The 17564-nt window shown below is 42.5% G+C and overlaps 1 protein-coding gene across 1 annotated transcript in view; it reads left to right on the top strand.

The window, feature by feature from the left end:
- The first annotated feature begins 2670 nt into the window (after positions 1–2670).
- Positions 2671–17564, top strand: part of tshz2 (teashirt zinc finger homeobox 2) — a 156353-nt gene continuing 141459 nt past the window's right edge. The window contains exon 1 of the mRNA XM_079574868.1: positions 2671–2822. Coding sequence (XP_079430994.1) covers positions 2783–2822 — 40 coding nt within the window. The 5' untranslated portion in view covers positions 2671–2782. The remainder of the gene's footprint in view (positions 2823–17564) is intronic.

Genomic DNA, 17564 nt, shown 5'->3' with positions numbered 1-17564 from the left:
ACTCTGTGCAGACTTGGTCCTCCAGCCACTTCTTCTATGTTTTCGTTTCTTCTTCGTTGACTTTTGAGATGCCCCTCGTATATATTCGGGGTTTGACCCTTGACCCCTGCCTCTTCCCTTTGCAAATCTGATATTGGGAAGAGGTCAGTCATCCATTGTAATCCAATGTTTAAAGAGTCCGTTTGTCAATATTTTGCATTTATTTTCTTCTGGGAACATATTTGATTTGTATTTACGTTGACATTGAGCTTCATCCACGACAATGTTTTTATCTATTCATGTGAAGAAATGCGTGGAGATGCTAATATTGTCCATTGTCCCTTTAGTTTGGGCTGGATCTTGTTGATGATTGTATTTTTGTATACATTTTTGCCAGAGGAAACGGAGACGCCTCCAAAAGTGACCGCTGTGTCTCATGGAAGTCCACCGGTCACACTAAGACACACAAAACCTGCCTTTTCATCACTTTATCATTGGGTTTTCGTCACTTTTTTGTTTGGCGCTTTCGTGCTTGTTTACGTCTGTTTGGGTAAAGCCGAACTGGAGAAAATATGCCAGATTAAGACGGGGGTATGAGGTTTAAAAGGTATCGGAATTTTCTAGGGCTGAAACGACTAATCGATTAATCGACGACTAATCGAAAGAGTCGATCGTTTTCTGGCTCACACAGACTAAAATGGAGCAAAAATGACCCAAAAATGTAGTATTTTTGATGAAAGCCTTCTTTGATTTTATATTTAGGGTCTGTAGTGGTTTGTACAATGTAAATGTCATGAATAGAGCCTTCAAAAAACATTTCCCTTTAGTTTACTCCATCAGCACTTCCTTAACCCCTTAACCCCCGCCTGAACCCAGAGGATCTTTTTCCTCACGTCATCAGATTTTTTTTCCATCATTTTTTTGTCGGGCGTTCAACTCATTTTTGTCGTTTTTTTGTCATTTTTTGTCATATTTTTTTTCATTTTTTCGTACATTTTTATCAAATTTTGGTCATTTTTTTGTCGGTTGTTCAACTCATTTTTGTAACTTTTTAATCATTTTTTATCACATTTTTTTCATTTTTTTGTCATTTTTTTTATCAAATTTTGGTCATTTTTTTGTCACATTTTGGCCACTTTTTCATCATTTTTTTTCTTTTTTTCGTACATTTTTTATCAAATTTTGGTAATTTTTTGTCGGGTATTCAACTCATTTTTGTAACTTTTTTGTCAATTGTTTGTCACTTTTTTTGTCACATTTCCATCATTGTTTTCGTCTCAGTTTTGTCGCTGTTTTCACACCTTTTTTCCAGAAGCTTTTGGATTGGGGTAAAGCCAAACTGGAGAAAATGTGCTCGGTTCAGGTGGGAGGTAAGGGGTTAAACAGCGCGACTTAAGCTATAATGTGATTTAAAAAAGAAAAAAAAAAAAAAAAAAAAAACTTTACTACACCATTCACAGCCAAGCGATTAATCGTAAAAATGTTCGTTAGACTAATCGATTACAAAATAATCGTTAGTTGCAGCCCATAAAACGTACAATATTGTCTCCTAACATTTCAGATAATAACATTTTGTGACCTTTGTGTGTGTGATTTTGGGGTTTCTACGCTTTGTCCCGCCACGTCACACCTGTCCCGCTTCCACCACCACCTGAGCCGCAGCTCCTCATCCCTGTCACGGTTTTCCACTTCAATTCCCAGACACCGCATCCGAAACAACCTCTGCCTAAAACAAACTACTTTACTTTTCCCTCCGGCTCCGCGCCTTCACCCAACGCGTAACCGCAGCCTCCGTGTGCGGTTGGACGCGGCCCCGGAACCCACCGCGTCCCACCGCGTCCCGGGGCGGTACAGCGCGCCGTCCCCGCGTCCATCCTCCAACAAACTTTATTTCTTTGATCGTGGCGCAGGGCGGAAGCGGTGTGCGCGAGGAGGAACAAAAGCCTCCTCTCTTCTCCCTCTCTCTCCCTCTCCCCCCCCTCTCTCCCCTTCTCTCTCTCTCTCTCCCTCCGCTCCGCTGTGTGCTTTTCCCCGGCCTCTGTTCCTTTAATAAACTCATGGTTATCTAGTGTAACAAATGTCTCGCTGCCATCATCAAGTCCGGGCGAGGAGGGAGGAGTTTTTAATGTTCAGTTTGTTCTATGGATCGATGTCTGCCGCTGCCGCCGCTGCCGCCGCCGCTGGCATCGCCTCTCCCCCTTCGCCTGCACCGCGCGTAATCCACTCCCGTACTCTGTAGCTTTACCTCTTCTTTTTTTCCCCCTTCACCGTTTTCCCCCCCCCCCCCTTCCCTTTGAGCGAGCCCCCTCTTTTACGCACCGCTCCCGCTCCTCTGAAACCTCTCGCGCGCTGAGTGACACGGGTCGATCACATGCGGCTCCGGGGGCTGGAAGGAAGCGGACGGTTCGCTGTTGCTGCTGCTGCCGCCGCCGCTGCTGCTGCTGCTGCTGCTGGGTGAGGAGGAGGACATGACTCGCTCCCTCTGGCTGTAGCGAAAGGGAAGAAGAAGAAGCAGAAGCAGAAGAAGACGCACACACACGAGTGCCCGCGCGCAAGGTGAAAGGAAGCCCTGCTATAGTACTGACACCGCCGTCTGTTTTCCGGAGGATCTTTTTTTATTTTTTTTTATTTTCTTCCTGTACGTTTCTACCAGAGAAGCGAAGAAGAGAAGCCCCCGGACTCTTTGACTCTCTCTCTCTCTCTGAATAAAAAAACACCCCGTGCGGCTTGTATGGACTACTAGAGAGCTCCGGCTTCCACACACTCTCCACCTGGGCGCCCCCGTGAAGAGCCGCCGCCGAACATGCCGCGGAGGAAACAGCAGGCGCCTAAGCGGGCAGCCGGTAAGACACGACCCTTCCACTCCTACCACGAGCCTGTGTGTGTGTGTACTTTGTTTATTCCTCTCGTTATCCCTCTAAAACTTTTGCCAAGTCTCTTACGCTCCGATCACGCCGCGAGTTATACGGACGTGCTTTTTACGCATGGAAGTTTTCCCAAATTTTCAACCAATTTTTTTTTTTTTTTTTTTAAGATTATCAACCCGAAATGGATGTGTTTTCTACAAATAGGAGCTTTGCCTTTTGGAGTCCTTGTTTAAGTAGCGTTGAGACATCAGAGCATCACACACTGTCCCAAAAGGAGGGATAATAATCAGAAAAATCCATCCGTTCTAGGTTTTTCCACCTCCAAATACTCATAATAATAATCATAATTTAAAAAAAAGACATTCCAGCTTCACCCCCTCCCTTGAACAGCCCAGTTCTCGTCCAGCTCTCGCGCATTGATTGATGAGAAAGTTAGTGTTCAAACTAATGTGTGCCTGTCGTTCTGTCGGTGGCGCGTGATTGGACGCAGCCGTAGCAGGAAAGAGAAAAAAGGAGGAAAAAAAAGAGAGCTTGAAAGATGTTGAACTCTGCGTGAACTCTTCATAATCTTATGGACAAATGGAGTGCGCGTTACACTCACTCACACACACACATGCGATCCATCCGCCGCCGCTGCCAGAGAGGAGTACATTACGCACGGACGTCTGAGGCCAGATAACCATTCAGCTGATAGTTTTTTTCCCATAGCGTTTTTTTTTTTAATGTCTGTTCTTGCTCAGATGACAGAGTCCAGTCGCTGTGGCCTTTTTGTCCTGCTTGTTTTTGAAGCCCCACTGTGTTCACTTTTATAGCCGGGGTTTGTGATAAAAGTGCGACGTGACGACAATACGGCACTACTTTACGAAACCCCGGGCGCCTTTAAAACGAAGCAAAAGTCGGAGTCGTGTTTTCCGGCGAATCAGACGCAACAACAAATGAGGGAAACCGTGACTTAAACTCATCTTTTGGCACGTTTTTTAAGTTGCCTCTTGTTTGCGCGAAAAATAAATCGATCTCGATATATCGGGAGCGAGATCGGCGTATCCTCATCTCGGATAATGTCGCAATAACGTGGGCGAAACATCGTGCCGATCCCCACTTCCATTCCAACCTTCAACCTTGAACTTGTACATTTTGTTGTTGTTTTTTTTTCCCCCTCCCTTCTTCTTCTTCTTCTTCTCCTTCTTCTTCTTCTTCTTCTTCTTCTTCTTCTTTTCCTTTTCCTTCTTCTTTTCCTTTTCCTTTTCCTTCTTCTTTTCCTTTTCCTTTACCTTTTCCTTCTCCTTCTTCTTTTCCTTTTCCTTTTCCTTTTCCTTTTCCTTTTCCTTTTCCTTTTCCTTTTCCTTTTCCTTTTCCTTCTCCTTCTCCTTCTCCTTCTTCTCCTTCTCCTTCTCCATCTCCATCTCCTTCTTCTTCTTCTTCTTCTTCTTCTTCTTCTCCTCCTACTCCTTCTCCTTTTCCTTTTCCTTCTTCTTCTTCTTCTTCTTCTTCTTTTCCTTCTTCTTTTCCTTTTCCTTTACCTTTTCCTTCTCCTTCTTCTTTTCCTTTTCCTTTTCCTTTTCCTTCTTCTCCTTCTCCATCTCCTTCTTCTCCATCTCCTTCTTCTCCTTCTCCTTCTTCTTCTTCCCTGGCTAATTCCCCCCCCCCTCCGACCAACGCTGCACCCCCAAAGTTATCAGTCTTTATTACGCTCGCGGATGCAGCGACCAGATGGCGATTGTTCCTTGCCAAAACGACGCGCGTCCCTCCATACCGGCTTAAGATACCGAAACCGCTTATCGACGCCGCGCAGTGCACACACTCGTCACCCCCCCCCCACACCCCACCCTCGTCCACCCCAGAATCCAGAATCCGCCTTTTATCCCGTCTTTCCCCCAAAACAATTATCATGCCCTTGCTTAATTTCCCCCCTTCCTCTCCCTGTTTTTGTTTTGAATTTGCCGAACTTTCTTCCGCGGGGGTTGCCTGAGCGATCCCTTTTTTTTATTTTTTATTTTTTTTCTTTACACACGGCCTCTGGTAAATATGTCAAGCCCCACAGAGGACGGGCCCCGGCTCCTTCCCCCCCAAAAAAAGACTTTCTTCATTGTTGAGGTAATTGTCTCCTCGCCTGACAGCGGCATTCATCAGCGACTTAATGGTCAATCAAAAGTTGGCAGGCAGAGTGTTTTCATTCTTTGCTACTACGCACTACATTAGGAATACTTAATCAAAGTGTCTCCCGGTAATGGCTGCGAAGAGTTCATGACTGACTGATCCGTTGTCTGCCAGCGCCCCGTGGAAAATTAACAGCTCGGCACCGGCGGCGGGAGAGATGCGGGCCCCGCGGATAAACAAATTGTGCATTAATATTTCATCTTCAAGACCTGGGATGTGCTATCAAGCGGGCGGAATATTCCTAGCCGGTGTTGTCATTTTTTCTCTCCCCCCCTCCCTCCTCTCTCTTTCTCTCTCTTTACCTCCACCTCCGCTCACTCACTCACTCCTTCTCCTTCTTGTGCATTGGTGAAGGCTCTTTGCAGCTGTAACTCATTTCGCTTGATGACTTTACTGGGGTTACGGCGAGTGACGACAAATTGATTACCTGGCAGAGCGCGCGAGCGGAGCCGGGAGAGACGGGCCTGACACTCATGTTATAATAATATGTTTAATGGTGTGTGGAGGGAACAAGGAGAACAGGGGAGGGATTGGAATAAGGTGATGCAAAAAAAAGGAATTGTGTTGTGGTTTTGTTTTTTGGGGGGCGGAGATGGGGGGGGGAGGGCTCTTAAAGACGCAGCGCGCGGGTTTGCTCGGGCCTAAACGTTCCGCTTGTTTTGTTTTGTAGATCAGATGTGTTTGAGTTTGAGCTTAAATGTCGAGCCCCGTGACCTTTGCCCTTGTGTGACGATAGTGTTTATTCATATAGTTTGTGGAGACACTACAGGCAAAAGTCATTTTTTTCAGTTTTCAGGTTTTGGGCCAAATCTGTCTCTGAACATATAAGCTTTCACCCGGAAACAGAAAATATGCCTAATCTTCACAATGACATGTTTAAATATTGCGCTGATTCAATGTTCCCCCATAGACTTATATGGGAGAACGCAATTTCAAGGCCCTTTTTCTCCAAACACATTTTTCTGTCATTGTGGCGACACTATGTCCACGTCAGTCGGACCTAAAGACTTCACATTTTCCAGCCTTGGACTGAACAATATTTGGAAGATGTTTTCAGAGGGATTTTCTATTATCTATTAAAATTTTGACAAAAAAATTGACAAAATGTGACGAAAAGTGACAGGAATGTAACGAAAACGCAACCAAATCTAAAAAATATCAATAAAGTGACTTCACATTTTCCAGACTTGGACTGAACAATATTTGGAAGATTTTTTCAGAGGTTTTTTTTTATTATTTAATCCCTAAGCCCCATTTATTGAGTTTTGAAAGTCAAAAAATGAGGCGAACATTACATTTTTACTAAATTTTCCACTAAAAAAACAGCTTGTTTTAAAACTAAACAAGAAATCCTAAATCCCCTCTGAGAAAGTCTTGGCAACTCATTCATCAATAAAATGACACCATAAGTTTGAATGTAGCTCTGTCCATTATTCAGATTTTGGGGCATTTTTCGGCATAAAACACCTTGTTCTTATATGAAAAGATAAAATGACAGAAAACTTGCCATGTATTTTTTTCTCACATGTATGCCCCAGTGATCGACAGCAACAGTTTCAAATTGATATCTGTAAATATACATTTTTTCCCTGTTCACCTGCAGTGTCTCGCCTTACTTCTCATTTTTTGGGCTTTAGCACTCGGAACATTTGAAGACGCGAAACTCCCCTTCCTGGATACAAACTATAGGGCGATAAATCGATTAATTCATGCTTTTAAAAACAGACGATTCGAAAAATGGCTAAATCGTAAAGTCCGCCGCTCCACGTCCTCCTTTAGACGCTCCGCAGTCGGGCTGAAACATAAATCGTTATCGTATCGTTAAAGCAACGATATATCGCTATTGCATTGATATTGAGATAGGGCTGAAACAACTAATCGATTAATCGACGACTAATCGATTATTGAAAGAGTCGACAACTATTTTAGTAATCGGTTAATCGTTTTCTGGTTCACACAGACTCAAATAGAGCAAGAATTACATGAAAATGTAGTATTTTTGATGAAAACCTCCTTTGTTTTTAGAGTAAGTGTGTGTAGTTCACTTTGTACATTGTAAATGTCATGAATATCTGTTTGTGTCTCGTCCAATCAGAAGCAGAATTAGCGCCAAGAGCCTCCAACAAACATTTACGTTTACTCCATCAACACGTCCTCAAGCGGATCCACTTTAGCTTCATGTGATAAAAAAAGGAAAATATAAAATGTTCCTACACCGTTCATAGCCAAGCGACTAATCGATTAATCGTAAAAATAGTCGATAGATTAATCGAAAATAATCGTTAGTTGCAGCCCTATATTGAGATACTAGCTGAGACCCGGCCTTCGGCCGGGCCTCGCTAGTCTCCACATTTGATATTCTGGGATTATGAGTGATTACAAAGAAATGTCCAACCCGTCACACAGTTCAGCTGTAGACCAGTGGTTCCCAACCCATTCCAAAAACTATGGCCACTACAAATTAGTAAAAGAATGAATGCAAAAAAAAATGTCAAACAAACTGCAATTGGAGTGTTTGATGCACCCGTACTCCTTTCTTATAAACTACAACGACAATATTTTCGCTAAACTCGGGGAACAGGATTCAAGAGACAGTGGAATAATTATGGATAAATATTAGGGGTTCAGTTCTAAGGGTTTGGTTGACGGTGCAGGACCCGTGGTTTGGTGCATCACGGTAGTGTACAATCCAAAAAATAGTGAGTAGGTTTTGAAATGAAATAGCCTAATGATTGGTGTTAGACAGTATTTATAACCTTACAATAAAATTGGCAATGCTTTCCAAGCTGCTTTAGAATAAAATGTACCTCTGGGCTCAATACGTGAAAGCAAAATAGAAAACAAATGGTCCAGCAGCAAAGTAAAAAAAAAGATAAAAAGAAAAAAAACTAAGCAGTGCAGGCCATGCGCTCGTTAAGTGGTAGTGTCATTGTCGCTTTTACGCACACGGAGGATAAATCAGTTGGAGCAGCGCGTGTGATTAGAGGCTCGTGTTTGAGCAGGTTTGGGGCGCACACGCACACACATACACACACGCACACACACGCACACATACATACACACACGCACGAACACACACACACACGCGCACACATACAGACGAACGCACACACGCGCACACAGCGCCCTGTTGGGATGCGCACGCGCACACATACATACACACACGCACGAACACACACACATGCGCGCCCACACACATCGCCCTGTTTGTACGCGCGCACACGCACGGCAGTCAGATCTCGTGCACTCGCGTTTTTGTGACAGCGGGTTGTCCTCGGACAGCAGCACCGCGGTCCATATGGACCCGTGGCCAATGCCCGCGGCCGGTGGGACTCGTCACGTGGGGGCCGGCCGCGGATGTAATAACACCAACCACGCACACACGCAGTACTGTCGCCAGGCTTCCTGGTGTTCCCAAACGGTCTCCCATCCCAGTCCTAACCAGGCCCTTCCCTGCTTAGCATTCGAGGAACGGTCTCCCATCCCAGTTCTAACCAGGCACTTTCCTGCTTAGCTTCAAAGTCGGTATGGGAAATAAACATGGCGGCGCCCAGGCGGCGGCCATTGAGTTAGCGTTTTCTATAATAGATGGACATTCAAAACATTACAATCGAAAAGGCAAGATATAAACGATATAGATTTTCATCAATAAAACGTTTGTGTTATGTGTTTATTTTTCTGAAAAGTGCTTAGTTTTCACCAAACCCATAGTTATATCGTATCGTATCGATATCGAGATGTATAATATAAAGTATAATATAAAGATAATAGGGTTTGGCTTTAGATAAGTCACTTCAGCCAAAACCCTTTTCAGTCATTGTTTCAGTGTTTTCATGTTTTATAGTCAATCGTGTCTGTGTGAAGATACTGACTGAAATAAACTAAACTAAACTAAAAAAAAAAACTAAACAAAGATGTCTGGCATGAATATCGAGATCTGACATTTTGTCCATGTCGTTCAGCCCGACTCCAGAGTGAAATGACTCCAGCGGAGAAGCAGAGACTTTCCGACGATCTGCTGCTTCACAAAGGCCAAAGTGTTGTGCTTTAAGAGTTTGAATTTAACCTTTTATTTTGAGCCATATTAGCAACACGAACAAATACAGAGACAAGTGAACCTGCCATGTTTACCTTTACACACAACACACTTCCTATACTTGGCCAACAAAATAAAATAAATAAGCGAGTTTTCTTCCGCTGCTCCTGTGCCTTTCTCTCACTCTGCTCTGAGCGGACCATTTAGCTCCGCCCCTTTCCCTTGAGTCTCCATGGAGATGGTTGTCAATCACAGCAGAGGCATGACAACGATAAAACTAGAACACTTTGGAAAACTCTAGGGCTGAAACGACTAATCGATTAATCGTCGACTAATTGATGGTTGAAATAGTCGACAACTATTTTAGTAATCGATTAATCGTTTATGGCTCACACAGACTATAATGGAGCAAATATGAAATAAAAAATGTAGTATTTTTTGATGAAAACCTACTTTGATTTTATATTTAGGGTCTGTAGTGTTTTGTACATTGTACATTTCATGAATAGAGGCTTCAAAAAACATTTCCCTTTAGTTTCCTCCATCAACACATCCTCAAACAGCGCCACTTAAGCTATAATGTAATAAAAAAGAATTGAAAAAATAACATTTTCCTACACCATTCACAGCCAAGCGATTAATCGATTAATCGCAAAAATAAGCGATAGATTAATCGCTTACAAAATAATCGCTAGTTACAGCCCTAGAAAACTCCATGGCTTATTAAGAGGTTTTACTTTTGAGCAGACGAGGAATATCTGAAACGGAAATAACACTTTTTAAATAGAGGGTTTGTTTTCTTAATGGGCCTGATTATAGCGACATTATGAAAGATTAATGAGCAGTTTGACTCTGAGCGGTTTTCTTCATATGAAAGATCAGGAGACTTTTTAAAGTTTAGTTCAAATAAAATCGAATGGATTTTTTGGCCCTAATACAGCCTACACTGAAGTATTTGTCATCTGAAACCAGAAAGGAGAACAATAACATTTGAAGATCTGCACTGCAAAAAGTAAATATCAAGCATTGTCTTAAATGACTTGAATTGAGGAAATATATCTTGTTTTGAGCGTTTTTAGCTAATTTAGACACTTTTCCTGATCGGACCAAGTTTACTTTGCTTGTTTGAGGACATTTCAGACCAGTTCTAGGGTAAATCTCGCTTGAAATAAGAAAGTAAAGTTGCCAATGAGACAAGACAGTTTTTCTTACCCCATTGGCAAAGAAAATGACCTGAAATAAGGACGAAATGTATCGAAACGAGTCAGAAACATCTCAGAACAAGTGAAATAATCTAGGAAAAATGCCCAAGAACAATTTACCTAGTCAAAACAACTAAAATTGTGATTATTATGCTCAAATTGAGATGTTTATACTAATCTAGTTAATTCTTTTTGCAGTGTGCAAACTTACAGTATGGGGTTCATCTCCTTGACAGGAAATGTGTGAAAATTTGGGAATCATTTGGGGGGGAAATTGGGAGAAATTGAGGCAAAAATGGGGGAACAATTGTAGTAATGAAAAAAAAAATGAGGCGAAAAAAAAGTGATCAAGATATATGTTTTTTCTTCTCTGTACTTTAATTGTTTCGATGCCGATAGCACCTGATACCATCCACAGCCCCCAGCCCTAAGAATGACTGATCACAGTATTACAGCGCAGTTCCATTGAGCGGATCATTCAGTGAAGTATCATCACTTCCACCTCTTCCAGCACGTCTCGTATCGTCGCTCTTTTGTCGCTCTGTATTTCCTGGTCTCGTAATGGAGTCCGGTTCACAAAGCACTGATAACACACTCGTGCTGTTTAAACCTGCAGCATCTCCACTTTTCTGTTGACTTTACAAATGTTTATCCTTCTCTCCTCTGAATATTGAGTCAGAGGTAAACTAAGTGAAGGGACAGAACCCTGAGGCCCTGCACTGGCGGCTTCCGTTGGTCGACCTCGAGGCCACGCCGCTCACTGTGTGGATGAGTGGATATGGAAACGGCCATGGCCAGGAGGGTCGGGCACTGTTCTCGGATGTCGGTGCTTAAATGATGCTTAATTTCCGATACCTTTACTAAAATGTTTGTCATCTAGAACCAGAAACCAGAAAACAGAATGTGAAATATAAGTAGCTTCTTTAAATGCTCTCCCTGGACCAGCTGCTTCTTCTTTTTCTCTACAGATATATTTCTGTCAGTACTTGCTTTCGATACTTTTGTTTTGTCGATACCAGCAGTACTTCTCCGCACCACACCGGTGTCGTTTAACGGTGCCCAGCTCGACATGGCAACAGTGTTAAGTGTTAGTCTAGTTTTAGTCAAAAAAATATCTTCAATTTTAGTCTAGTTTTAGTCGAATAAAATTGCAAGTAAATTGAGTGGACTTTGCATTGATAATCTTCATGATAATCATATTTAATGTTGTTCCTCTGCTTCATGTTTCTGCTCCACATGAACAAAGCTCAGAGCTGATCCTTTAACAGAGAATTTACATGATCTGAGGCTCTTTCAGACGCTCAATACAAGTTTGGATGATTTTAGTCTCTCCTTTTCATTTTTATTTAGTCTGATTTTAGTCGACTCAAATATCTGGACATTTTAGTCACAGTTTTAGTCTCATGAGAAACTTTTAATTTAGTTTTAGTCCAATTTTGGTTGGAAAAAATATCCCTTTGACTAAAATTAAGATTAAATATTTTAGTCGACGAAATTAACACTGCTTTGCGATGTGCTTTGTGACCAGGTCTGTGGAAGACGCTCCACAAATAAATCCCCTTTTCACACAGTGTTAGAATGAGTGGAAGAAAACATAGTGTGTCGGCTCAGAAAGAATGAAAGCTTTTACACAGGCCTGTCACGATCATTACTGTATCGACTCATCGACCGATAAACAACACGTTTTGGGCAATATTTATCGTCTGTACATTAAAGGTACACTGTGTAACAATCCGGACTATACTAACACAAAGCTCGACACAGAAAGTGCTATTTTTGCAGTGGATGATCAAAGAATGGATCTGGATTTGGACCTAACATGTTTAACTCCCAATTCTGCTGACTTTAGTCACATCTCCATGGAGACGAGCTGGAGACACGCCCACTCCCGGTAAAGTTAAAGTCATGTTTTAGCAGAGGTGATCCGCTCACAGCGAAAGCACACGTTTGTTCTTGATCTTACGTGGTGTGGCTTTAAATACATTTATTCCCCTTTTGTCTAATGTAGTTCCTAAGATCTGGTGCCCGAAGTAAGTTATGCTTCATTGTGTTTCATGCCTATTGTGGGATGTTTTAGTTTGGGCGATGAATCGAATTCATTCAGTTACTTCATGCTTTTAAAAACAGACGATTTGGAAAATGGCTAAATTGTAAAAATCGAGTCCGCCGCTCCATGTCCCCCCAACGTGCGGCCATTTTAGCGGCGTTTTAGACGCTCTGCAGAGAAATGACTCCAGCGGAGAAGCATCGACTTCCAGACGATCTGCTGCTTCACAAAGGCCAAAGTGTTGTTTTAAAGTAACAGGCCAGCGTTTTTCCATACTGAGATATGTTCTTACCTGAGCTTAGACGAGTTCTTTAGGACCTGTCTGATCTTCAGTCACGTAAACACAGCGCAGACGGGCGTTAGCGCAGTAATCTTCACTTTACCGCGCGGAGGCCAAACTACTCCTGGTATTATTACGCCTTACAATATAGTCCCCCCTTTTATCCGCTTAGAAAATCCACATTGTTTAATTGTGTGTGATTATACTTTGTAGTGGAACACTTCACGTAACCATATTTAAATAGGGAAAACGTGGAAGAGCTTGGTAGCTTCTATCTTGACCTGTTTTGGAGCTATAGAGGAGAGAGGGAGAGGCTAAATGCTAACGCCGTCTGCGCTGTGTTTACGTGACTGAAGATCAGACAGGTCCTAAAGAACTCGTCACAGCTCAGGTAAGAACATATCTCAGTGTGGAAAAACGCTGGCCTATTCCTTTAACTAAAACACTTTGGAAAACTCCGTGGCTTATTAAGAGGTTTTACTTTTGAGCAGACGAGTAATATCTAAAACAGAAATAACACTTTTTAAATAAAGGGTTGTGTTTTCTTAATGAGCCTGATTATAGCGACATTATGAAAGATTAATGAGCAGTTTTCTTCGTCCAAACCGAGTAAAAAAAAATTGAGCCCTAATTTTGGTTCTGTTTGAACAATTTTAGATATTACTGGATGCGACGTCCAATAATATCGTTTATCGCGATATTTTCCCGCCTCAATATATCGAACCTCAGATTTTTCCCATTTATACAGTTTATACATTTCCAGCTCTGCCGTAGCACGAGGCCTACCTGAGAAATCCTGTAAATATTGTGTTCTCAAACTACGAGCAAACAGCAAACATTCGGTAATATGTTCCCGAAAATAACCAGCCATATTTGATTGAACTTTACATTTAATCGTGTTATAAATCACCTTATTAGCACATCACAAGCGAGGGCCACTTAAAAGAACAGGAAGCACTAACCCTCCGCTTCGAGCACCTCTCCCTCTCCAGCATCTCGCTCGTAAACTCATCGCCCTCGTAAGTGCACGGGATGCATTTTTGAGTGAGAGCAGCCATATGTTATTTGGTGGGAGTATTCCCTTTACGTTTTTCCCCCCCACTTCTCTCTCTCCCTCCCTCTCTACCCTCTTCTCTCTCTTTTTTTTTTTACAACAGCTCTGCGCCTCCGAACCGTTAGCCCAATTTGCTGTTAACAAGATAAATTGGTGAAGAGACAAAGGCATTAAGTGTTGCGGTGCCGGGGAGTGAGTGACAGCAGCTTTTGGGAATTGCCGAGCACAAATTCCTCCTAAGTGGTTTGTTCCGAAAACATCCCGCGATCAAGGCAGATGTTGTTTATCCAGTTTAGGAGAGAGAGAGAGAGAGGGAAAAAGGGGGGGGGGGAATAAAAGAAGAGGAAGTCCATTTTTTGAATTTTGAATGACAAACGCTTGAGTGGAAAATGGCACCGAATTCAAGGGTGGCTGTTTTTTTTTGTGTGTGATTTATGATTTAATACCACGTTGCAGGCGGCGTTTGAGTGGCTCCCGGCTCCGCTCCTTTTGTCTAGTGCATTTGTAGCGACTAATCATTTCCCTGTTTACCGACCTCAGCTGTCAATTCAGACTGAAAAAAATAAATTAAATAGATTTGAGTTAAGGCCGTACGATGAATCGCAAACGCAAATCTCAAAGGCTGCAAGTTTAGGCGGCAAAATATCCTAAAACACATGGGATTCTTGTGTTGGTTTGGCTGTTACTATTTTAGATCACGGGTTCACAAACTTTTCAGACCTTTGGAATAATCCTGGGCACCCGAATGTAAAAGCAAGCTTGTAATACATCGTTTTGGCAATGTATCGTTATGGAGCATGTGGCAATACGTGTATCGTATCGAGGCTCCGGTGTCGAGATACGGAACCTTAGTCTTTATTCAGAAACTGTGAATGAATGCATTGTCATACTGTATGTTGTTATGTTTTTCTCTGTAACCTATGGATGGAAACTATTTACATCTGTCTCTATGAGCTTAATGAAAAAAAAGCTTCAAAAACTGTGACAAAAATCGGATAAACTCGTGCCGGGAAAGCAACGCAATAAGAAAGTGTCACAAATGCGACAAAAAAGCTTAGATGAGTCTTCTGGTTCTAAGCTTTCAAATGAGGAAACACACTGGCCTGTAGTCTGTAAGCTCCTGTCGAGAAGCTTTTACATTTGGGTAAAGCTGGAGAAAATGTGCTCAGTTAAGAGGTTACAGATTATGTAGAATAATTATTTTTTTATGAGTTTTTTATATCCTTTTTTCTTCAAACATGGAACACACTGACACCTTATCATGATGTGTGTCGTATCGTGAACTCTGTATCGCAAATCGTTTGGTGAAGTTGTGAAGAAAGACATTTTTAAATCTGCTTTATCTACATTGTTTACGACATTATTTGACCTCGGTTCATAATGTGGATTGTGTTGTTGTTTGTCGAGTGTTGCGTGTCCCTTTTCAACTCTTAACATATCGAAAGAGAAACCCCTTTTCTGTTTGCAGTGTGTCTTTGTGCTTACACTAAATGCTGCTGGAGGTTTATTTCCTGTCGTTTGTGGACTTTTATCTACTACATTTTACTGTTTCACTAATTTTCACACTGGTTATGCTATTTGTGTGTCATGAAGACAGCAGTACAATATCCTTTTTCATTTCGACCTCTGCAAACTTGTTTTAGTTCTCCTGGACATGTTTAGAATCTTCAGCTTATTGCAAAACAAAATCACGATTAGTTTCCAAAATCGTACCGGCGCGTTACTGCTGTCTCTTGTCTCTTGAGGATTTTTTTTCCCCTTGAAATACAAATAATAGGTTTGTAAACTTCAACAGATGCCACATTTTGTGCTTTTTTGAACTTAGATGAACTTAGATTATACTGTATTTCCCCCCTAACATACAGTTCATGCATTCATTGGTAACATACTTTTTAATCCATTATTTGAGGATAAATCGATTAACTGATTGTGACAATGTACTTCTTAAAGTTTTACGTTTTAAGTTTTACGTTTTACCGACCAAAACAAGGCCATAATGGCGCTTAAAGGGGCTAAATGCAAGTTAGCCATTTTATACTCACTACTGCCACCTCAGGTCATACGTGTAGCTGCAGCTTCTATATTAAGCTCGTGCATGACGGCGCTTCAGACCCGAATTAACACCTTTCTGAGTGACAGTGCAGGATTTCAGAGGCAGTTGTGGTGAACAGGTCTGAGCTCATTCTACACCTCAGGACATTGTTGAAACATAAACTCCGTATAGTCCCTTTAACTTTTGAAGAATATGACTAAAACTGAACTTTGGCTCATTGTTGTTCGAAAAGGTAAAACAATTTACCGTAACTGCTCTAATAGAGGCCGGGGCCTTTATTTACTCCAGGGCATCCAGGACCAGGCCTTTATTGGAACCAGGCCACAATTAGAGACAGGCCTTTATTTCTATTTGAGCAAAACGGACGACCAGGAAAACGAAGAAAAACGAGATTTGTTCCATTTGCACCTAAAATATTAGGTTCATTTATTAATGAACATTTCAAACCCTCTCCCAGCGGCTGGAACATTGACGCCTTTTATTTTGTCGGGACAACAGGAAGTGTTTCGTTGCTGTTAGCGGAGCTTTGACATCAGTGTCACTGCAGGTTTCTGTTTCGTTTTTACCGCGGACCGGATTATTTGTTGTTATCTTGTGTAAAAGGCGAGTTTAGACGGAGCGTTTGTGTTTGTGATCGATCATGAGACTGACCCGAGAGAAGACGAGACGCTCGCGCTGATGGGAGGAGTTATTTTGAGGCGTGGGACTGACCTGCACACGGAGCAGCTGGACGTGCTTTGAAGACGCGATGGAGACTTTATTAAAACCCTGGAGGGTCACACAACATTTGCCTTGTTTCCAAATATGGTCACAGGAGGTTTGAAAAGTGGCTAAATCTGTGTCAAAGTTACGCTCGGATCAGCTCCTCCGCAGCGTCGCCCTCGGCCCGGGTTCAGTTTGTTACTTCCTGCACGTGAGTTTTCATTTACACCAGTATGAGACAAACTCCTAACATGGGGAATATTTCTACTGCTATAGTTTCTAATAAAAGCCCCGGCCTGTTTTAGAGACCGGCTTTAATTTGCCTCCGCCAGCCACGAACCCGGCCCCTGTCGGAGACCCGGCCTCTAATGGAATACAGGCCAGTATTAGAGAATCTACGGTAGATTCTTTTCGCGCCTTTTTGTAAAAACAGCACATTTTAAAATGAAGCGCAAAGCCTACAGCGTCTACAGGGTGAAGCGCTCGCTCTTATTTATTCCTTTAACCCGTAACACATTATTTATTCTATTTTCTCTCCCCTTTTCGCACATTCCCTCCACCTTCTTTGAAATCCCGCAGTGAAAAGTGAAGCGAGTCTCGGGGCCCCGGTCAGCGGTTTCCTAATGTCGCGGCAGCGCATTTTAAAGTTCTAAACCGCGGATAAAACCGGCGAGATCGTCATTAGCGGACACTGCTCCTGTTTATCCGCCTCGCTAGTGTCAGCTCGCCCTCTTTCTGATCAAACGCAGCTTTTAAATCTAATGGCAACCCCCCCCCCTGCTTCTCTGACCCGGGGTTTCTATGTTATTGCACGGTTTGCATTTTTGAGCCCCCGATTTTGAACAGAAAAAGGAAGAAAAAAGAAAGAAAGAACCCTCCACTTCGCAGCCATCCTTCTCCTCCAGCCTCGCACTGCGGTATCGTCCCCCCCCCGCTATCCCCCCGCTCTGGGGTGACAGGCGCAGATAGCTAATAGTTTTGCTTTTGTTTGTCGAGACGGGGTGGTGCACTGTCTAGGTGATAAGAAGCAAGACTCCTGTGCCCTCCAGCGCAGCCATCGCTCTCGCTTTCTTTGCTCCGCTCTGGGAAAAGGGAAGAAAAAAACACACACAAGTATATTCACACACACGGAGAAGAGGATTGTGTGATTTTGAGTCTTTTTGTTGTTTCTGGAGTCAGTTAATAAG

Source organism: Gobius niger (assembly GCF_951799975.1).
Source record: "Gobius niger genome assembly, chromosome: 17".
In the NCBI taxonomy this organism is placed as follows: domain Eukaryota; kingdom Metazoa; phylum Chordata; class Actinopteri; order Gobiiformes; family Gobiidae; genus Gobius; species Gobius niger.
This window is presented reverse-complemented; position numbering and strand designations above follow the sequence as displayed.